Consider the following 23,882-nt stretch of genomic DNA (forward strand, 5'->3'; position numbering starts at 1 on the left):
TATTCTCTTGTTGTTTTGACACCATTTTTCTTTTATATGTAAAGATATTGGTCATAAATAATCTTGATTTTGTTCCTCTCATCTTGGGTTCATAATTTCTGACTTTAAAATTCCTGTGCTTATTTTTAGGTTGGAGACGTCCTGGTGCATCAGGTGATCTTTAAAAGCTCACTGGTATTGAAAGTGGCACCTTATAAAACACAGTGAAAGATCTGCATGTTAGACAGGGCTGACTGGTGGTTAAGCTTCACTAACAAGGAATTTACTGGACAGCCAGCATTATCCCAGAGATCTCACATTTCTGGTTGCATACGTCTTTTCTTGGGAGCCATTCAATTTCTCCAGAGAAATCTCTTGCAATCTTCTGCCTGGGAAGGAATGTGCCTGGCTGGCCTGCATTTTGACAGCAGAGCCAAGAAGGCGATGGAAGGTCATTATTCAGTTTGCATTGCTTTCAGTTCTGCTTCTTACCCTTTGTAATGCCTGGAGTCCTTGAAACCAAGCCAAGGTTGTTCAATTTCTTTGAAGAATCTCTCTCTCTCTCTCTCTCAGAAAATAGATAAGAAGTACGTGTGTGTGTGTGTGTGTGTGTGTGTGTGTGTGTGTGTGTGTGTGTGTGCTCGTGTGCACAGATAATCTAGTAGTCCATCTGCTTGCATTCACACCATCCCACACTGCTCTACCTTTCAGCCTGAACCTCATTCTCCATTGTACATCCAACCTCTCCTCCAACTACGTGTCTTTGCTTTGCCTATCCCACTCTGTCTGTCACTCGAGTAGCTGTGACCATATTCTCAGTTTCTTTTCTACTAGCCCAATACCTTTATTATCCTTTTGCCATCACTTTGGTTGAGTTAGTGGGAGAGCGCACATTAATTAATCAAACAGTATTAACTAAAACACCTAACATATTTTTCTTGACAAGCACCAAAGCAATCAATACTTTCAATACTTTCCACAAGAACCCTTGTTCCTTCAGTTATTTTTTCTGCATTTTTAAAGTACATTTTCATTGTTTCGAACTAATAACATGTACAAAATATCTAAATACATATGAGTATAAGATGTTTTCCTTTTAGCTCTTTAATCGATCTCTGTATAACCTGAAATTTTATTGTATGATTAGGTTGTTTGCAACTTCTAAGAGAAATGGAAAATATTGCTGAAATTCTACTAGCCACTGAATAAATGTTACAGTATTACAAATCATTTAATGCCTTTGTAACTGGGTATGGTGACTCATTACAATCTCAGTACCAAAAAGCTAGCCTAAAGTTCCAGGTCAGCTGTCTCAAAGAAATAAAACAACAAAAGTATAAAGTAAAACAGAATCTAAAAGTAAAACATTAAGAAGAATTTTGTGGACAACTTTAGTATTTCTTTCAATAGATTTCTGTTTCCATCTAAAAATTGTTCCAAGTTGTCATCATTATTGTCTTCTTCCTTTTTATATAACACTAAAGCATTGTGTACAAGTCCTAATTGCCATATTACTTGTTTTCTTTTATAAAGGCATTTCAGTCAAATATTTATAAACATTCATAATGTGTTTTTAAGTCTAAACTGCTGTCTAACCATAGCCACTAATCTGGCTTCCTTTCTTAGTCGGTTATGTGTGCATAATTTCAAACTTCCCAGTAAAAATAGTCTTGCAGATTTTAACATTTCAAGTTATCAATACTGTAAAATATTTTTAGAATCTCTTCTAGAATATACCAAGTTTTCAGATTCAGAAACAAAAAATATAACGTAGACAGAGACAAGACAAGTGAACCTAACCCCATGAGGAAATGCTAATGAGCAGAAGGAATGATTTCAGAAGTAGAAAGCAAAGGGTGCATACAGGGAGACGTGAAAAAGGATTGCCAAGCCAGTTCCCACTTCTCTTTCGGAGGAAACTATCACTTTCTTTTCATCCAGATGGAATCTTTACTTCCTGCTATTAGTTGTTGATCATTTTTTCTCATCATTTGTTCCAGAAAATCAATTAAAGCAGAAATTAAAAGATGTGAGTTCTGGCATGGGGTCCACTTTACTTGGTGACGTCAACGAAGAAAACTTATTTTTCTTCTTCTCTTAAAGTGATATGCTTAGCACATCAATTCCATGGCAATTAATTTTAAAAGAATCAAGTAGAAGGAAAACTCTGTCAAGATGAAATGAAGTCATTTTGAAATAAATGCCAACTTTCTATTTCTAATACAGCTGCTATACTGCAATATAACAATATATCACAATATATGAGTGCACTAACCAATATAATAACTGTACAACTAATTTACTTGTTTGAAGAGTGCAAGTCAATTGAATACAAAAAGCCTCCAATCTCTTAGTTTAGTTTTAGATTGAATTTTAGTTTCAGATTTCAAGATTCTAAAAGTAGATGTCTGCTATGATACATGGCTGAGTACGAGTGTGGGCGGAGAAAAGATTTGTTCTGACTAGTAGTAATTTCCATTTCTTGGATTTAAATTTTATCATAAAATGCTGATATTTTATAATAGCTTACGGTTTCCTCCCAATATTGCGATTTAAAAAAAAAACCAGAAAAACAGCCTCAGATGAGTATGCAAAATGAAGTAAAGAGAAGGTTGACAGTATTAATGATAAGTGTGGCAAGTGTGTTGCATCCACATAGTAATAATGGTATGTGTTGAGGACTTAAGAAGCAGCACAACTCAACAATGAGACTAAAGTCACATGCTCCAGAATACACTGACCCTGTTACAAAAATAAACCCTGGGATTTGGATGCAAGGAGTTTGTCATATTTTTCTCAGTAACTTCCAGCTTGGAGATACCCACACCTTCACCATTCTCTAGAACACACAAAAAGAACACCTGAAAACTGGCCTTCCAGCCTCAGGTGAATTCAGCAGCAGATTTCTAAAGAACTGTACGCAATGTGAGGAAACCTAGAATAGAGGACGACCTTAAAAAGGAACTCCACTAAGAGTTAGACGCTGCCAACCTCAGCTACAAGCACTGGGGAGAAGGAAAGCAAAGGCACTGTGATCCCCAAGGCATTAAAACAAACACACAGACGACCCTGATAAGCATTTTGCTCAACAAGAGGAATTGGGAAGGACCAAAAGTCTTCACACAAACCAATCTTTTTGATGAAAACGTATTCCTTTCTTTATTCTGGTCTCTGTAAGACAGTGCACAAAGTGCTCATTTATATTTTCTTTGTTTTTATTCCAAAGCTATAAGATCAAAGAGTTAATAAAACCTCTTTGCCATAGAAGGTCATTACAAAACTAAATGTAGCAATTCAAAGTGGAAAATAGCATAATTGCCAGGGAGACATTTAATGAAGTAACATTGTGGGCACATTCTTTGAAGAACATTTGCAGACTCTCAATGCATCTGCATGGATGCATCTGAGTGATACTTGCATTCCACTGAAGCAAAAGAAGGTCACTAGAAATCACAAGTATGTTTGAGATAGAATTTTCTACGATGGTTGAATATAGTCATCAGTGTTTCTCACAGCAAACTGGTATCAAAAATTTCCATATCTTGGGGCTGGAGAGATGGCTTATCAGTTAAGGCACTTGTCTGCAAAGCCAAAGGACCTAGGTTCAACTCCCCAGGACCTACATAAGCCAGAAGGGGTGGGGGCGTATGCTTCTGGAGTTCATTTGCAGTGGCTGAAAGCCCTGGTGCCCATTCTCATTCTCTCTTTCTTTCTCTCTCTCTCTGCCTATTTCTGTATATTTTTCTCTCAACTAAATAAATAAAACAAAAATAAAATATTTTTCAAAAGTCCACATCTCTTTTCCTCTTGAGCCTAATTAAATTCCCTCATATGGGACATCCATGTATTCATTTGAAAATAATTTGAGGCACTATTTTTTTTTTCAGGAACTGACAAAGTTGGATGGCAAGATAAAGGATTAACTTAATACTTCCCATTAGCTATTGAGATACTGTTTTCTTCTTTTTTTTATTAATTTTAATATTAGCATATTTACAATGAGAACAAATATAAACTGTATAGTAAAAGTTGTCAATATTACCATATTGATTTCCTCCAAAGAAGGAGGCTGATACACCTGCCTTCAGATGCAGTGGAATAGGTCACAGTTTGGTACTCATTATATGCTATGGTCTGAATGTTAATGCTTGCCCCAATTCAACTCTTGAACTTAATCCCCAATGTTGAACAACGTTGAGAGGTGGAACATGATTAATCGCCTTGTACAAGGCCTGTAGCAGCTCACTGGACCTTCTGGCCCTGTGAAGACAAGCTACCTGGGACTCACTAGCCATGGACTAAGAAAGAGGCACTGGCCAGACAGGACTCTTGACAGTCTTTTGATTCTGGACTTTCCTGCATCCATACCTATGGGAAATAAATTTCTGTTGTGTATAAATTGTCAGTGTACAATATTTTGTTATTGCATCGTGAATTGATTAAAACACCAGAGACCTGGAATCGCAGCACTAGAACCCATCAGGCAGGTTTCTTCCCCGAAAAGCAATAGCAGTACATGCAGCCCAGAGCCTCAGTTCCTTCCCTCCCGCAGAAGTATGGCTGGGAGGCAGCACAGAAGGAAGCTGGTAGAGGATACTTCGTACCTCTGACCCAGGAGTAGCGAAAAGATTCTGAGAGAGACACAGGTTGTTCTCGTGAGGAAGTAAAGAAAAGAAGCCCTGTGAGGGGTACTATGGGGATGGAGTGGAACGTTGGCACGCTTAGGTGCTCAGATAGTGATTTTCAAGAGAAGATAACGATAACAAGATTGTAAATTTAAAATACCTGAGATTAAGCTTAAGTGCTAAACTTCTTAATTATTTGGAAGCAAACTGATCTACTCCACTATAAATTGAATGTTTCAAAGCGCTGTAGAAAGTCAGGCTGGTGGGCTGGAGAGATGGCTTAGCGGTTAAGCGTTCGCCTGTGAAGCCTATGGACCCTGGTTCAAGGCTCGGTTCCCCAGGTCCCACGTTAGCCAGATGCACAAGGGGGCGCACGCGTCTGGAGTTCGTTTGCAGAGGCTGGAAGCCCTGGCGCGCCCATTCTCTCTCTCTCTCCCTCTATCTATCTTTCTCTCTGTGTCTGTCACTCTCAAATAAATAAATAAATAAATAATTTAAAAAAAAAAAAAAAAGAAAGTCAGTCTGGTGTCAGGGAAATGTCTTTTTTTCTTGCACCCGTGCATGTCACCTTCCTGCAAGGGGACCAGTTTGTCGATCTGGCCAGAAGGAAAATTACGAACAACAAAACGAAAAGGGGGGGTATAAGTCAGCTCAGAGCTCTGAGACCTAAGAAAGGAAACTTTCCTTTAGCTCTTGAATAGGGTGATTGTATTCCATACCACTTATCCAGTGCCAATAATCCAGCAAGACTTCCATTCAGTGCTTCACCAGAGCTGCAGCAAGGTGACCCCGGGCTTGGGGTTGAGGTCAGGGAAAGGTCACAGCCTGAAAAATGAAACTAGTCAGAAGGAAAGAATGATAGGAATGGGGAGGCAGGTCACCCACAGACGTAACCTAATCTAGAAGATAGTGCAGAAAGGCATTTTAAAATGGAATTTCACTGGCTCTTCAAACTGGTACTAGGATGCTTTGAAACATGACCACAGAAATAGATATTTCCTCACAAGCATTCCAGTAGACTTTCTCTATTCCTTTATCTGTTTTTAGCTCTTCAGTTCCTTATGCCCCTTTTTCTCAGCTCACTGCCATCCCACCCTCACAACGAAGATCCAGATTGCTTATGAAGACACTGCAAACCCACTAGACACTTAGGCAGTTCATGTTTCCCTCCTCCACACGCCTGGTGCTACCCTCTAAAAGCTGCATGGCAACTGTGTGCCTGCCTGATGAGGGGAGATGGCCATGGTACGCCCTGACTGCCCATCTTGAAGAAACAATTTTAAGGCTAAAAAAAAGCTTAATTGTCAGGATATTTTTTCCTCTTTCATAACTTTTTATATCTCCTCTCTATCTCTCTCTGTCTCTGTTGTCTCTCTCTATCTCTGCTTCTCTCTGTCTCTCTCTCTCTCTCTCTCTCTCCATATATACACCTTCAAGGTGTTTGTTTTAGAGAGAGATGATAGAAAGAAGGAATATGGGATCATACTTATTTTTAATCCCTGACTGCCAGAAAGCATTCCTTTCCCTCAGTGTCAGTGCACAAACATTCCATAACTAAATCTACAAGTAAACACAAATAACCTCAAAGTTGCAAAAGACCAGGTATACTTTGAAGAGGACTTGCATCTTAAATAGTCTCCGAAAGCTGACATGTTAAGGTAAAATGTTTACTGTGCCTCTGCTTTTTTTCTTATAAGAAACACAAAAATCATAAAGTTAAAAGTATCATTTATATATCCTCAGCATGAAGAAAGATAGAGGACTTTCAACTTTGTGTTTTATATCTGTTGTCAAGAATTCATAAAAGAAAGTCAATTTTGTATGAAATAATTTTACAAAATTACTTTTAAGAGAGTCAATTTCCATAGATCATTTTTAGTAGGTCTTTTAATATGAGCTCCTTAGTTTTATTAGTGCATTATAAATTATTTATCTTTCAAAAATACAATAAAAACAGAATTAGAATGTGTTTGGTTTAGATAACTCACAGTACTAAGTTAAAAATAGTATACTATGTGTTACTCAGTAAGAAATGTAAATGTGCCCTAAAAGAACATTTTTGAGTCAGTTTCACATTAAACATTAAATAGAAAAGTTGACTTATTTAAAACAAAGCTAGTCACTGCATCACTAGGACACACAAGCATTTCTTTGTAAATAAGGATGAACTGACAGTGCTTGAAAGTATAGTCCATCAAACTCACAACAAGAAACCCAATATTATGAACATGTAAAATTCCATGTTTATTTAATATCCATTACATAGCTGGTTCATTGAAACCAGACTTTGTTAAGACAAATAACATTTCTGATGAACATAAACAATTTTATACAGTTGAAATGCATCCTGTGTTTTCACATGAATGGAGATGTCATTATGCGAGAGTTTCAGTAATAAAGACCTTGCCTTGAATTGGCATGGCATCGCTCAGTGTTTCAAGGCAGCCTGGGCCTCCATCCAGCTCCAGAGGCGAGATTAACAGCTCGGTGCTCAGGAACCCAGCCATGTACGCTCCAAGCCTTCCCTGAGCTGTGGGCTTCCTCCAGTATCACCATCGGCCTCTGCTGTGGTTGATGTCATGGGGCACCTTCTCAAAGGATATATGCAGTGCTCCAGATGGGTATTCCTAGGATAAACATTATTTTTGAAAACTTAAAGGAAATATACAAATAATGTGAAAAGGTTGACTTCTAGTCAGGTAGAAGTTTGGGTATTATGCTTAATCGTAATACTAATCAATATAATTTTTATAATGGCTTATGTTTATTAAAGTATGCCAGGCATCATGTGAAGTATATGCATTATCTCACAAAATGAACACACAGTGCTATAATTATCTCTTCTCCAAAGGCCGAGGAAAGGGAAGACAGTCTCACAGGCAGGAAGGAAAGATGCGGACGCCTTGGTGTCATCACACAGCCCTGCTTGACTGGTAGCCACCTATGTCTGTCACTGAGGATCAGAAAGAGCGCTCAAAGCCATTCACAGCCGCTCTCTGACTTACTTTTCTCTTACAGAGCCTGGAAAACTAAAATTCTTGACATTTTTGAAAGGCCTCTTTCTTTTCCTGTTTTTTTTTTTTCTTTTTTCTTCTTCTAAATTTTATATTCCAAAGCACAATATAACCTTCCTGTACTGAGTGGTCATGTGACAGCTTCTGACCAATAAGACACAAGCTGGTGCTTCCAAGAACACTTTTTTCTTTCCAATTTTTAAAAATATTTATTGAGAAAGAGAGGGGAGAGAGAAAGAGGCAGATAAGGGATAGGCGCTTCTTGGGTATGGTGCTTCATGTCTATAACCCTAGCACCCAGAAGACTGAGGGAGGAGGACAGTGGAGTTTGAAACTAGCCTGGGTTATCATAAGACCCTGTTTCAAAACAAACAAACAGCAACAATAAAACCTTGATTAATTAGGGATTATTAGTAATAATCACTCATATTTGTTAAATAAAAGATAAAGTTTATGAGTTAACTAGAGTATTCTGTACAAATAAATTACTGTCAGATGAATTTTTGTGCATTGGACAGTAAATATTAAGAAATGGTGGAAGAAGGGATATGGTTCAGCTGTTAAAGTCATTTGCTTGCAAAGCCTGATGGCCAGGTTCAATTCCCCTTACTCAGGTAAAACCAGATGCACAAAGTGGTGCATGCTTCTGTAATTCATTTGCAGTGGCAGGAGGCTCTAACATGCCCATACTTTCCCTTTTCTTCTCTTTCTGCCTTTTTCTTTCTCCTCCCCCTCCTTTACCCTCTCCCTTCCTCTCTGTCAAATTGGTCCTCTCACCTAAAGTATGGCATGCCCAATAATGCTAAGATATGTTTTCTCAGTTATGTGCATCTGAAGAATAGCTATGGCTCCTGGGCTGATGGGAGGGAATTCAACTGACTCTGGTCCCAACAGAAAAGAAAATTTCAAGACCAAAAATAATCTAATTTTTTGAGAAATATTTGTTTAGCTTTTTCAATTTAAAGAAAGCACACTTTCTACCCTCACTTTGTTAATGATTAAAGTCCCATCTTCATTGCTTACTGGGTGTGTGATCTTGAACTATGTAGCTTCACTTTTCTCAGATTATCACCTTTATTTTCTTTTCAGTCAAAGAAGGCAGCATTTCACCATCTACATACAGTATTACTTTTAGGAACAGAAGATGTGTTTTGCCTGATACTTTGCTTGTCATGTAACATGCAGTTAACACATTTTAATTCTACTTGTTCCTTTCCTCCTATTTGTTCTCTTTGACAGAACAGTTTTAAACATGTCTAAAAGACAAATATCATATGATTTCATTCATAAAGAGTCTTGAAAAACATCTCATGGAAGTAGACAGAAACACAGTGGTTAGCAGAGGCCAGGGAGGGTACAGGTGAGGCTGGATAGGTTGAAGGGCAGTTAATGGGTACAAACTACAACCAGACAGGGAAAAAGAATTCTATTGTTCTATTATATAGAGGGTGTTTCAGCTAGCAATATTATATTATGTAATTCAAAACAGCCTGAAGAAAGAATATTGAATGCTCTTATCTCATTGTAACTGTTTGAAATGACAGATAATCAAGTATTCTGAGTTGATTAATACTCAATGTATAAATGTACCAAAATATCAAAATATCACAATATACCCCATAAAGATGCATAGTGAGTGAAACATAAAGTGAGAAGGAGAAAATGCTTTCAGAGACTATGCAAAAATCTCTGTCAATTTGAAAGATAATTACACACCTTTGATTAGGCACAGTTGTTGGTCAGCTCAATGTTTCTTCCTGGGTTGTAAGTTTCCCAGAGGCTCAGCCATGACTTTGTATATGTTTATTTTCTTCGTAGTACTTGAATTTCTAAATAATTTACCATTCATATATCTGAATAGGAAAGTAGTGTTGAGCAATACAATTTTGTAATAATCTAATGATTTGTCAACCCAAATAGCTCGTGTTTTTGAAGGTGTGTTATTATTGCATGTACTGTTAGCAATACTTAAAGACCTCCAATTCCAGCATGAACAGTCAAATCCATACTGTGAGTGATCAAATAGAGACAGAGTGGTCCCCTGTCACTAGTTTCTTTTAATATAATGTCTTATTATTCACTAAATCTCTGTTAAGCAAGCTAGAACACATGCAGATTGTGCATTTTTAAGAAAACAAAAAGAGAAAAACTTAAGGAAATCATCCACCTAATTTGACAGAAAGCAAAACTTTAACACCATAAGTACTTAAATATATAAGATCAAAATTACTGGCAAATAAAAATAGGCAATCCCACGATAGTGCTGCTAGTGTGCTCACAGCTGCCATGGTTACCTGCATGAGGCTGGTCAGTCAGTGGTGCCCCGTGCATAAGGCAGGAGCCGAAGGGGCCCCGTCCGTCCCGGAGAAGCTGTTGACAGGGGTTGCCGGGCCATGGTGAGCTTTCTGTTCAGCGGTGTGACCACATGTATGCTGACCATGCTTTGGTAAATAACACCTGACCCGTGCTCATGCAAGGAGCCTGAATTACACTCCGTGGTTCACACAGAGAGGGGCAGAGGAGAACTATGCAGGTTTGAGTACAGAAACTAATAAAGTAGTATCTAAACTTACAAACAAAAGCTGCAAAAACAGAAAGACAGAAGTGTTTAGTAGGAGTGGGAAGGAAAGGAGAGAAAGTAATGGGGTGAATGTGATCAAAATATGCTATATTTGTACATAGAGCTGTACAAAATAAATTAATTTTAAAAAGGAAAACAGATGACAATAACACCAAATATTATGAAAGCAACATGCAAAGTTTTGTGTAGTACTTTTTAAAAAATAATATTTTAGTATATTAGAGAGAGAAGAGGATGGGCACCCCAGGGTCCCCTTTCACTCCCTGCAAATGAACTCCAGACACACGTGCCACTTTGTTCATCTTGTTTGATGTGTACTGGGGAATTGAACCCGGGCCATCAGGCTTTGCAAACAAATACTTAACTGTTGTGTCATCTCTCCAGCCCTTTTCAACATTGATGTAAAGTAGACATTTGTTACCTGTTTATATAAATGAACATTAAAATTCAGAATGATAACTTACTTTTTTTTCAAGTAATAGGCTATGGGTGTGCATTTTGACCTCAGAATTCTTTCACAATACTATGACATTATTTTGCCCAAATTTCAATCAAAAAAGGGGGCAAGAAAGGCATAAAGGTGTGGACTAGTTACCATCTTTGTCCTAAATCACTTTCTGCTGACTGTGGAGCTTTTTTTTTTTTTTTTTTTTTTTAAGTAAGGGTTCTTCTGAGAAGTCATTCTAATAAAGACTTTATTCAGTAAAGTTGGTCTCTTCACTGAGCATGCTTGGGCAAGAATTAGAGCGATTTTCTAAAGGTCTTTAGTTCATACTTGCTTTTTAGCTTGTTCTTTTTTTCTCCTCTTTAATGTCCATTTTCAAACGAGCAGCAAGGAATCACTTTAAGGCTAGAATTGCTGTGGGGTGTTTAACAGGTGCTGGAACTCATGTCCAGGTCACGGGTTCACAGCCAAAGATATACGATTCTCTCTTCTGTTAGCCTGTGATTTCAATCAGGAAGACTAGGCCCACATTGTTCAACGAGTACGTCCTTCCTTGCAACTATTTGTCCTTGGACCTTGATTTAGAAGTTCTGATGTGGAACCAGCAGGGTCTGCTGCCATGGAGAACTAGCAGGGCAGTAACACATATTCCAGTGACGGATGCTGCAGCTGTGATGCCATCACAAAGACCACTGGATAGAAGTAACCCTGTGAGGGAGGAGGGCACTTGTTCCTCAAGACCATTTCTTTAAGGAGAGGAAGGATTAGAGAAAACAGCAGAAAAGCTGCACAGAAGGGAGATGATGAAACAAGCTCAGACTAAATTAGAAAGAACAGGAAAGGCGGCCACATGGAGCCGCAGCAAAACGTGAGCTCACTCCTCAGTGTGTCAGTCCCGCCACACGTCTCCTCACTAGACAGGAAATCTACTTCACAGCACCACCCTGTTTAAACCAAGCCTAGCTCTTGCATAGGACGCTTGAATGAGATAAAATGTAAGGATTTCTCAATTTTCATTACATATTAAAACACAAATTTCAACCCATGGCAATTCGAATAACCATCTTTTAAATACTGAAGGAGTGTGTGAGAGAAAGACAGAGAAACTGAGAGAATTTATGCATGTGCATGGACCAACCACAGTTTGTTGAAGTGATGACAAAATTTTTGGCACAGAGACTGCTAAATATGTTCTCTGGGGGGAAAAAATGAAAATTTAAAACAAAGTGGATTTCCCGCTGTTGCATATTGATTTACCAGTTAGTCATAAAAAACCCAAAGTCATTTCAGGCTTCTTGAAAAATAATCCCCAAAAAAGATTTAACATATCTTATAATGTGTACATGTATGACTGCAATCCTAAATATCACAGACAAAAAAAGCACAACTTTCTAAAAGTCCAGAAAAAAAAATATGTTGGCTATATTAGTCTGCCTAGGTTGTCATCACAAAATATCATAGCCTAGGTGGCTTGAACAACAAAATTTTACTTGCTAGATGATTTGTTGCTGCCGATGGCTAGTGTTTCAGCATGCAGACTGTCACTTTCTTTCTGTATCCTCACACCCCGTGTGTGAATGTGGAGGCAGGGAGATCACCTGCTTCCTAGAAGGCTGCTGATCCACTCACCCATGAGGACCCCACCTTGAGTACCTGAGCACCTCCCAAAGGCCTGTCCCCAAATCTCAGTCACTAGGGGCCAGGGCTCCAAAGATGAAGGAAACACAAAATTTCAGTTCACAGCACTGATCAAAAATTGCTTCCAGGATCCACTTCTCCATCCTCTGGGCAGGACATTGGTGTTGAAGACTTTTACCACCATGGCTTCTGGTGCATTGGCAAAACTTCAGATGCGAGGTCTTCTGGCCAGGTATCCGCAGGTTCATATCTGGGAGTTGCATTTTCCTGTAAGTTTGGTGTGGCTGAACAAAGAAAGAAGGTGTATGCAGATTTCTACAGCAATCGTGATTCCATGGAAGATTTTGAGGAGAGGAACAGAGCCAGTGTTCAGGGTGCAAAATGATTTTGGAATATAGTTTCATTGCATTGAATTCCATAAAAGTTTTGTCATTGATCTGTGTTCTGGAACTGTAAATATGTGGGTTAAGGAATAGTTTCTCTCCATAAATAACAATTACAAATATATATATATATTTCCAGGGCTGGAAAGGTTGCTCAGTGGTTGAGGGTACTTGCTTGGAAAGCCTGGAAGCCTAGGGTTCCATTCCCCAGTACCCATGTAAAGCCAGATGCACAGGATGGCACATGCATCTGGAATTTGTTTGCAGGGCTGGAGGCCGTGATATTTCCATACTCTCTCTCTTTCAAATACATTAAAAATATCATTTCTGGGCAAGCCAGTGAATGTGTTAACCTAAGGTTTTCTGAAATTTTCTTATAGTTTCATACTTCAAGTTCTACCTCTGGTCTTATTAAAAGTATAAACAATGCCTGTGCCATCTTGTAGACATGAGCTCATAGACCATGTAATTGCACCCGTTGCATGAACTTTTGGAACCTTCATCTGATATCTTCTGCTGCCCTCTTGTCACCCTTTGCCTCTTGCCTCCCCTGTCCCCAACACATCCCATAATATAAGTGGAGAGACTGCCTGGTGTGGTGGCTCACACCTTTAATCCCAGCACTGAGGAGGCAGAGGTAGGATGATCACCATGAGTTCAAGGCCACCCTGAGACTACATAGTGAATTCCAGGTCAGCCGAGCCTAGAGTGAGACTATACCTGGAACACCAAAAAAATAAAAATAAAAATAAAAAATTGGAGAGACTATAAAACAAGAAAATGCATAAAAATTTTAGCCATATATAAATATATACACATATGTGTACATATATACATATACACATATGCATATGTATCTGAGATACAGTATCCAATAACACATCAGCATAATGTACAATGGGAAAGTGGCTATCAAAAGGTAACCCAGGCAACAGATCTGAAGAGAGCATTCTCTAAAGAAGAAATACAAGTGCCTAATAAATACTTTAAGACAGTGTTCAATGCACTTAATCATTAGGGAAATGCAAATTAAAACTACTTTGATATTACATCTCACTACAGTCAGAATGGATATCAAAAAACAAATAACAACAAATGCCAACAAAGGTTTTGGGAAAAGGCAACCCTCACTTACTATTAGTAGGAGCGTAAACTGATGCACCACTAAAACTAGATCTGCCACAGAACCAAACTGTGTCATTCCTGGGCATGTCCCTTAAGGGCTCTGTACTACAGAGTCACTTCCTCATCCATGTTCATTGCTGTTTTATTCATGGCTAGAAAATGGAATCAGCCTAGATGCTCATCAACTGATGAACGAATGGATAGAGCAGTTGTGCAGATACACACAATGGAGTTTAGTCACTTGTAAAGACAAATCAAGTTCTCAGGAAAAGTGGACAGATCTGGAAGAGATTATACTGGGTATGTTACCTGAGGTTTGAAAAAAAAATGCCTCCACTTTCATATCAACAGATTCCTGCATCATAGGTATGATTCTGTGTGAACTTTTTGTTTTGTTATGTTTTGTTTTGTTTTTAGAGGTAGAGTCTCTCTCTGGTCAAGGCTGACCTGGAATTAACTATGCAGTCTCAGAATGGCCTCGAACTCATGGAGATCCTCCTACGTCAACTCCCGAGTGGTGGAATTAAAGGCATGCGCCATCATGGCCAGCTCTGTGTGAATTTTAAGACACATTATCAATCAATCTGAATGTTTAGACCCATTCAGGTTAGGTTTTACTGACTATAAATTTCCTCTAGTATCTTAGAACTTACTCTTGCTTGAGCCCCTACCTCTTGTGTTTATTTTTAATTATATTTATTTATTTGAGAGAGAGTGAGGCATATGCAAAGAGGTAAAGAGAATGATCATGCCAGGGACTCCAGATACGGCAAAGGAACTCCTCACACGTGTGGCACCTTGCATGCTTGACTTTACTTGGGTACTGCGGAATTGAACTAGGCTCCTGTGGTTTTGCAGGCCTGTACTTTAACTGCTGAGCCATCTCTCCAGCCCCTCCCTCTTGTTTTGAAAGACAGTAGCCAATTTGTTACCATCCAGGTCTTTGTCAAATCACTTCTCCACTAGCAATTCCCTGGCTCATGGGAGATTAAGGAGAAGGAACATTGTAAACATATTATTTAAGCAGTTACCAAAGCACTTAAAAAACAACAGATTTTTAAAAGGGTATCACTGTCAAAACAAACAAGACTTCTTGAAAATTTTTATTGATAGTATTTGACTCCCATGTAGGTTTTCTTCAGAATTCAACAACCAGCTGTTATTCATCTTCACTTTGAGATATTTACCTTCTGAATGTAAAACATTCAACATTCACACTTTGGTATCTCTGAGTAATTATTCCCTCCATATGAAATGACCTGCTTGTCTCTTACGCTAGATAACATCTAGGACGATATCCAACCGGTCTCTTCCATGACCTCTTTCTTGTTTTTTTGGCTAAAACGTGTTACTGTATTTAATTCTCCTACCACAGGCTTCTTGTTGCTCTGACTCTGAGACTTGGCCCACATTCATCTGTATGTGTTAAGCATCTGTAGAGTGAAACTAGAATGTAACACATACACAAGCATATGTTAATCGTGAATACTTAACGAGCATAACCGCCTCTCTGAGATTTCAATTCCCTCCTATAGTGGAATGTAAACTATTGTTACTGTTAGTATCTTCTTAAAAAAATTTCTCCAAGCAAAGATGAAAAAGACAATTTTCCATTACTCTTAGCCAGGAAGGTCATGTTCCTGTCCTCTCAGAGTGGACAAAAATCAAACACAATATTATTAAAGTCAATTTAAATCTCTGGGAGCTAAGGTTATTTGACTATAATTATCTCCTTGCACTACTAATAAAAAAGAGAGAGTTATATACAGAGAAAATCAGTTGCCTTGATCAAACTAAATTCCAAGCAATTCCAAGGTCTTCGTTCATTCTGTGTTAGATCTCTATTATATGCTCCTGGACACCTCCTCCCACAAAATGATGAAACCAATAATCTAATAACATTTTCAATTCATAGTGTTTCACCAAAATGTTTAATTTTTTACAAGTCAATTTCTAAACTTTCTGTTGATAGTGGCTTTCTTTGAAAATTGTTTAAAGTTCTTTCTGCTTAAAGAATAATAGAAAATAAAGAATGTGATAATCTGTGATTGATTAAGGAATGAAGGTGTGGGTGCTGTTGACCACATGAGAAAAATAAAACTTGACAAGAGGCTTCGCTTAGCTGAATAATGTGACCCTTATTTGATGAGTGGATAAAACAAGCAGAAGGCAAGTAATGGATGATTGATTTCAAAGGGGAGAGATTAGGCTTTAGAAACTCTAAAAGAGATATTTTTTGATCAAAAGATTTAATATATTCATTATGATTTTTTTAAAAAAAATTAATTTATTTATCAGGGGAGAGAGAGAGGGAGTGAGCGTGCCAGGGCCTTCGGCCACTGCTAACAATCTCCAGATGCATGTTCCACTTTGTACATCTGGATGGGTCCTGGGCAACCACATCCAGGTCGTTAGGTTTTGCAGGAAACTGCCTTAACCACTGAGCTATCTTTCTAGCCCCAAGACTCAGTTTCCCAAATGACTAACTTGAGGTTTTTCTGCTTTCAACTAAAGCTCTTTTCTTTACTCTGGTTGCTTCTCTGTGAAACTGGACAGTTGTGCTGCCATAATAAGTGACCATGATAGGCAGGTACAGGATCGTAGTGTAAAATTTACCTGGAAAGGGTGAATGCTAGGAAAAGGAATAATACTAGGAACTGCACTGCAGAGGGAAAAAAAAGAAAAAAAAAAAACATGTCTTAATGGGAAGCTGAGCATTGATGTCTATTCCAATTATATGAAAGCTATGTGCTGACTTGTTAATAAATCAGTAAAAAATAATTCATTGTAGCCAGGCATGGTGGTGCATGCCTTTAATCCCAGAACTTGGGAGGCAGAGGAAGGTGGATAGCTGTGAGTTTGAGGCCACTCTGAGACTACATAATGAGTTCCAGGTCAGCCTGGACTAGAGAGAGACCCTACCTTGAAAAAAAAAAAAGAAAGAAAGAATTTGTTACTCATGAAATGGGGCGAGAGTGAGTTGCAATACACATAAAGAAACTGAAAATTCTAATCAAGAACAAAGATGTCATAGCTGAACATGATGATGCATGTCTGTTTTCCAGGCCAGAAAACCCAGGAGTTCAAGGCCAGCCTCTGCTGCATAGCAAGTTCAGGGTCAACTTAGGCTATGCAAGATTTTGCCTCAAAGGGGATTAAAACACACACACACAAACACACACACACACACAAAGAGAAGAAAAATCATGGGCTAGAGAAGTGGCTCCGTAGTTATAGTGCTTTCCTGCAAAGTCTAACCACTGGAGTTTGCTTCCCCAGAACCTATATAAAGCCAGATGCACAAGGCGGCACATGCATCTACAGTTCATTTGCAGTGGCTAGAGGCCCTGGCATGCTCATCCTCTCTCTTCTCTCTCTCTCCTTTCGCCTCTCTCCTCTGTGTCTCTCTCTGCTTGCAAATAAATAAATAAATAAGTATTTTTTAAAAAGAAAGAAAAGAAAAATATAACAAAAAAAAAAAAACAAGCAAAGTCATTGGGAGACTGAGACAGAAGGATTGCCTTGATTTTGAGGTCAGCATGGACTTCAAAGTGAGTCCCCAGTAACCAGGAGCTACTGAGAACACAGCGTGGCTCCCAGTGGCACGGACTGTTGAGGAGGCTCAGTGACTCTTCACCCACAAGTAGCTTGACTTCTCATTTACCACCAGGCCTCTTTTCAGGGACGTTACAGACACACTTCCAGTGAGTGACTACCTATAATGAGGTCCTGACCAATGTGCAGAGCAGGATGGTCACTTCTGTGTGGGTGGCAGGGTCATAAGGGAGGCATGCTCCATAAGGAAGAATTCTTCAGCCTTGGGAAAACGGATCACCCGTGACTCACAGTGTGGCTGTCCTACCTACTTCTGTTTGGAAAGTCAGTGTCAGATACAGGCCCGCTCATGAACCAATGAGAGAAAATGAAAACAAGGAGCAGCAGAGCCAGCTCTGCTAGGAGCAGAAGAGAGGCTTGCCTCCAAGAGCCCACAGCGTGCATTGAATGATGTTCCCCGAAATAAGGCCATTCGGCTGGGCTTTCTGAATCAGGAATGAAAAAGTCAGGGCCAAGGACTGGGGATGTAGTCAGTAGTAGACTACTGTTTTAGCGTTGCAAGAATCTGGGCTCAGTCACCCCCACCCCAACACCCACACACATAGAGGAGAGAGAGAGAGAGATTTATTTTCTATCCGGCTACTGCTTTAAAACTACATTCTCGGGGCTGGAGAGATGGCTTAGCGGTTAAGCACTTGCCTGTGAAGCCTAAGGACCCAGGTTCGAGGCTCGGTTCCCCAGGTCCCATGTTAGCCAGATGCACAAGGGGGCGCACGCGTCTAGAGTTCGTTTGCAGAGGCTGGAAGCCCTGGCGCGCCCATTCTCTCTCTCCCTCTATCTGTCTTTCTCTCTGTATCTGTCGCTCTCAAATAAATAAAAATTGGACAAAAAGGTATTTAAAAAAAATTAAAAAAAAAAACTACATTCTCCGTCTTACACTGTTTTACCTCCTCCCATACATGGTATAGGTCTTCATCACCAGTCAATCGACAACCAGCTGGCTGCCACCGCCCTCCTCTGCGCTCCTTCCCCTGCTCCAATAGGAGAAGCGTCGGGTAGCCAGAGTTAAGTGGACGAGGAGATGCGCACTGTTTTCTAAATCAATAGTCAGCCACGTGGAAGGAGCAGCCAGTGCCTTTGAGAAGTGTGAGCCACTGTGCGGGAAAAAGTTGCTTCAATTGCCTCTTCAAATGTCTTAGAAATAGTTTTTGTCGACAGTTTCAGGAAAACTTAGAAATTGCTTTTCTCAAACTGCAAAGCTGAATTTTAAGCCTTGCAAGGTACACAATTTTCTCTTAATTTCTAGGAAAAATTCAGTTTTGTATTTCAAAAAGTATATACATGTTTTTGTTTTTAAAAATGAAAAAAAAGTTACTGTAGTCACAACTTTAAGAATTCAAGACTTTTTATCAATTTAAAGTGGAATGAATTTTTACTTGTTTTAGCAAACTACCCTCAAAAGAGGGGGGGATTACCCCTAATGTAGCTTTGAGCTTTAAGTTAACTTCTACATTGAAGCCATCTCTTACCTTCTCCCTCTTCAAACTCGGGCCCCATAGGCCCGGCTAAGCTTTTCCTCTGTCTCCACTTCCTCTTCCCCAACTTGTGGAGTCAGTCCTAGCAAATATAGAGGTGAAAAAAAAATCATTTGTCACTGGTTTCAAACTTAACAAATATTGCCCTCAAAAAAAAAAAAAAAAAAAAAAAAAGCAAAAGGTGACTTTGAAGGACACGAGTCAAACCATGAACTGAGAAGGTGACGTCTTATATGCAGGGGCCCTGTGGCTTGCAGGGCTGTCTTGCTTTGTGGGCTTCTGACTCCCATCAGCCTAATGAAGGACTTTGCTTCCACCTCCCAGAGCTGCTCATCCCTAAAGCTGCCTCCCAATTTAAAAAGAAACATCTAGCAATTTTCATTGTTTAAAATATTTGTATTCATTTATTTCCAGAGAGAAAGAATGACCACGAAGGGCCTCCAGTCACTGCAAAGGAACTCCAGATGCATGTGTCACTTTGTGCATCTGGCTTTATGTGGGTACTGGGGAATTGAACCAGGGTCATCAGGCTTCGTAGGCAAGTGCCTTAACCACAGAACCATCTCTCCAGCCCACCTTGTGTTTGTTTGTTTGTTTTTTAATCATGTCAATATCTACAGCCATTATGCAGAAGTTGCCTTGTCATAACTCACTATGCTTAATATATATGTTAAATCATTCCTTTTTCAGTTTTTGAGTGCATTTTAAGAGAAGTTTTTTTGTCTATGCCATTTTTTAAAATGTTCCATCCACACAGATGGTCATCTTAAATTTTTTAAGTTAACATAAACCACACAGTATTATTACATTCTTGCTCTGCACAGACTTCTGCTGAAGACCCCAAGCCTGAGGCGTGGTTTCTGTTCCTTCAAAAGGAGATAAAAGTGTTAGCGCTGTCTTTGTTTGCACCAGACAGAGAATTTCTTCTTGATATAATTAGAAGTCAAAGGGAAAAAAAAAAAAAAACTGAAAAGACGCTAATTTTGCAATTGTGTCATTCACCGTCCATATGCTTCCTAAAATGTTCTTATACACACTAATGGTACACATCCCTCACCCCAGGGGCAAAAAAAAAAAAAAAAAAAAGGCTGAATTTTGTCCAAGGTGTCTTCTAGCTGTAAGAGTTTATTATAGTACAGAGCAGTCATTTCATTTGCAGACACACAAAGGAGAAAGATGTATATTTCTCTCCTAGTGTTTCAAAAAGTGGAAATAAACATCCTGCAGCAAGAGCAGACTCCTCTCTGTCCTCCAAGACGCTGGGTAACTTGTTCAGACATGAAAAGGTAATGAGGAGGTGTGAATAAGAGCAGGAATGAGAACCCAACTGGTCAACTTGATTTGGTTGCTGTAAAAGACCTTTAACAATCACATGGAAAAATGTCATTAAATCAGCTGAAACATTTTTTTTTCCCAAAGCTGAAGGCAAATGCTGGCGATCAGTTTGCCATAGTCAATGTATTTTAATAAAGAATTAATGTAGTTTTGTTAATGTCAGACTTAATCATTTTAAACTCTGTAATGGTGACTATTCACTTGGTCTTCATTGCAGCAGGTATGAGAGTTACAATGCTTGAAAATTTTTTCATTATCTAACAGGAAGTAAACGGTAATTCAAGCTGACTTACATAGAAAGGGGCAATGGAAGGAAGATTAATAGGAAAATTCATTCATTTTTGTTTGTTTTGTTTTCACTTCCACAGCCAACATAAAACACAGTAATGTCAGCTGAGATGCAGTATTTTTCTAATAATCCATTTTACTGCATAGGAACTCCAAAAAAATCTATCTATCTGCCTAAGTCTTCAAGGCAGAACCTTCCCTAAGATCAAAGCTGGTGTTGCTTCTTGAGACTCTCACTTCTAAGAAGGAAGTGGATCTCCTTCCCCAAAGGCAGTCTTGAGACTCCCCGTGGAACTTACCCTGGGCGATAGGATTTTCAGTGACTGAAGGTTGCCGCTGCTACTCTTAATCAACCTAACCCACGTCACCCCGTAGATGTGAAATTAATGAGCATCAGTAAGGACCAAGAGCCACCCTGGACCTGAGCCATCATCGCCTGGACTAGGAGTCAGTGACTTGGTATTCTGGAGACCAGTGGTCTAAGAATTAGACGTCCGGGATTCCAGGTCTAGCTCCATCACTAACTGGGTGGTAATGATCTCCAGAACTCCCAATCTAAATGAAAGCATTCGTGGGGATGGATGTGCGTCTAGCATCCTGTAATCCTGTCCACTTCCTACAGTGTTGTGCTGAGGTACAGTACTAAGTATAATGTTCAGGGACTTCAAGGTAACGAGCCAGTCCAATGAAAGGGTTTCTAAAGACCGAGCAGCATTACTTCTCATCAATGACATGTACCTTATTAAGGAATTAATAATAGACCTACAATTAGATGGGCATAGTGTTTCTAATTTGCTAGTTAACTCTTTGACTCTGCCATATATTGACTTTCAGGAAGCTAGAGAATGATAGATGTGGATATCACCATTAAGTAGTTGATCTTCAGGCATACCTGCATTAATATTTTATTGATTGCACTTCATTTTAATTGTAGTGTGGCTAAAATTCCAAAAAGATAAATATCTTCCTATATTTGAAGACCCCAGAGAACAGTAACTTTGAACCATTTATCATTAGAATAAACACAGACTATTACCCAACAATGATGTGCCAATATGTCTGTGAGTGCATAGGCTTGGCTTGCCTGTAAACTCCGTGACCTGCCTCCAGCCTTACAGGAGTCTGCTCTTCCACAGATAAGCAAAGCAGTCCCAGATTCACTAAGGGATAGAAAATGCACTCATTTATTACTTAAAAAACAGAGAAATACACCTATTTACTTTAAATTTGAGCTCATCTATGGCCATTTGCAATTACTCAATTTTAAGATGTAACAGTCTGTTTTCTAAAATCGGTGGCCTTCCTTTTACAACCATTGTAGGCAATAGTAATTTTGGCCAGCCAATGTTATTGGTATTCTGTCATTCGAAATAAATAACTGGTAAACTTCAGTGGGATTCCACTGCTTAACATTTAATCAGTAATATAAGGAAATAATCTTTAGCCATTCAGCCAACTACTGTTGGCCTAGTGTGTGTTTTAGACACATGATAATCACAAATCGCCCATCAAACTGTGTTTTCCCAGTGTAATCAATTTGTTTGCAACCCATCCAGTAGCTCAAGGATTAAATCAAATTTCAGGGGACAAATGCAAACCCCACTACTCCTTCAAATGAAAAAAAAAAAAAACACACAGGAGGGAATATAAGACGAGAAATGATGAGGTGCCCCATACTGGGGAGCCCAAGAGCTGCCCAGGTGCTCTCTGACTCCCTTTTCTGGATGATGTACTTCCACACGTCTGATTTTTTTCACCAAGAGGAGGCAGCAGTGCAGACAGTAATAACGCTGTCTCTGTCGCCTGACAAATTTGCCTTTGACTCCTTACCTCACTGCCCCACTTACTATGCACTGAACTTGGGCCACTTTTTAAAGCCTCTTTAGACCTGAGTTTCCTCTGTAAGTTGGAAATATGCTTCAGGGATAAAATGAGATAATGTGGGTAAAGCTTGTCGTACTGCGCCTGCAAATGATAAGCACTCAAGAAAGTGCAGCTTCAATTTAATCTTGTCATTAGCAGAGCATTGAGATGACAGATGAACTAAGATTTATTAAGTTCCTAGTGCTCCTTGGGCAAAAATAGGTTCTAGAAATTACCCTCATCCCGTTCTCTCTCTCCACCCTCAGCCACACAAGCTTCTTTATGCATTTGAAAGTTAATTCTCTACCTGTGTGCCAACCTTTTCTTTCATCTCCACTTTCCAATTTTTCATGCTTCCTCTTAGAAACATCCTTATTTATCAGCAAAACCATATGTAGAGAAAAATAAAAATAATAAAAGTGAATTATTCCTTAAAAGTTATCTATGAGTAGATTTGTCTAGATGCTAGAATTGTTCATGATTTTTATCCTCTTGACTTACAAATTTGTATTTCCAAAATTTCTACATTGGCAGTTATTAACTTTCAAAGAAGAAAAAGTATATTTTAAAAGTATGCATAACTGGGGAAATTTATTATTAAACTCAATAAATATGTGGTCATAGGGAATTATGTGAAACAATTGGTGTATACACTGGATACTAAAGGAAAATCACATTAGTACAAAAGTCCAGGACTTAGAAGATATTCAATTCAATTTTACTATATTTCAGTAATTATACGTCCTTGGTCAGGTTGCTAAACCTCATTTATGTCATCCATAAAGTGAAGAAGTAGCACTTTCTAGTAACTCCTTGGAAGAGATTGTATATGTAAACTGTATGGTATATTGAAGAGTTAGGTCTCAGATATGTTGGGTGACCTAACAGTTGAAAAGCTTAACATGCTTTAAGAACAGAATTCACTGGAAACAGATAAAAACTCTTGCAATCCTTAAAATCATCTCATATATTTGGATTCCCTAGCCATATCTGAAGTATAACATGTTCAAAACTAAATATTATTTTCTCATATTTCCTACCCAAACCAGTTCATTTTCCTATAGTTATTGGCATTGTTGGAGAAAGATCCATTTGATAATTATTGAAGGTAATAACATTGAATCATTCCAGGTCACAATTCTGTAATAGTCAATGATAGTTCCTCATCTCAACTGAGGTTTCTTCAGGAGCAGGAGTTTGATTTTATCCTTTTTCTATATTTCTGTTGATAGAATTGTGGCATGGACTACTCTGCTCTCATGCCTAATGGGTTCTAATGATGCCAGTCTCTTCCCTCTTGAAGATATCCCACATATAGTGACCTTCACAAATCTTCAATCTCCATTTTCACCACATCTTCCTGCATTACAACTACAAATTCTTCATGTTTCATTCAAGAATCTCCATCTTTATAATTAACAAATGGCCCTACCACCCTTTCTTTATTTCCATATATCAGCCGATTGTACAGAGGAACATAACTTGTCACTCCACTCTGTTCAAACTTACTTGATTG

General features: G+C 38.8%; 1 protein-coding gene and 1 pseudogene across 13 annotated transcripts in view; one reads left to right on the forward strand and one right to left on the reverse strand.

Annotated features, from left to right (window-relative positions):
- LOC123454767 overlaps positions 1–23,882 on the reverse strand; it is a 63,167-nt gene that overhangs the window by 14,671 nt on the left and 24,614 nt on the right. For 4 of the 13 annotated variants that reach the window (XM_045134126.1, XM_045134122.1, XM_045134130.1 and 1 more), the window contains 3 exons: positions 18,875–18,962; positions 7,012–7,231; positions 5,324–5,429 (listed from right to left, as the gene is read on the reverse strand). In XM_045134126.1, the coding sequence (XP_044990061.1) occupies positions 5,324–5,429; positions 7,012–7,111 (206 nt within the window). In that variant the 5' untranslated portion in view covers positions 7,112–7,231; positions 18,875–18,962. Of the gene's footprint in view, positions 1–5,323; positions 5,430–7,011; positions 7,232–9,334; positions 9,448–9,912; positions 9,989–18,874; positions 18,963–21,539; positions 21,664–23,882 lie in introns of all 13 variants that reach the window. The other 9 variants (XR_006633476.1, XR_006633477.1, XR_006633478.1 and 6 more) reach the window with 5 other exon arrangements.
- Positions 12,465–12,667, forward strand: LOC123454768 (annotated as a pseudogene).

Source organism: Jaculus jaculus, chromosome 14 (assembly GCF_020740685.1).
Source record: "Jaculus jaculus isolate mJacJac1 chromosome 14, mJacJac1.mat.Y.cur, whole genome shotgun sequence".
NCBI lineage: Eukaryota > Metazoa > Chordata > Mammalia > Rodentia > Dipodidae > Jaculus > Jaculus jaculus.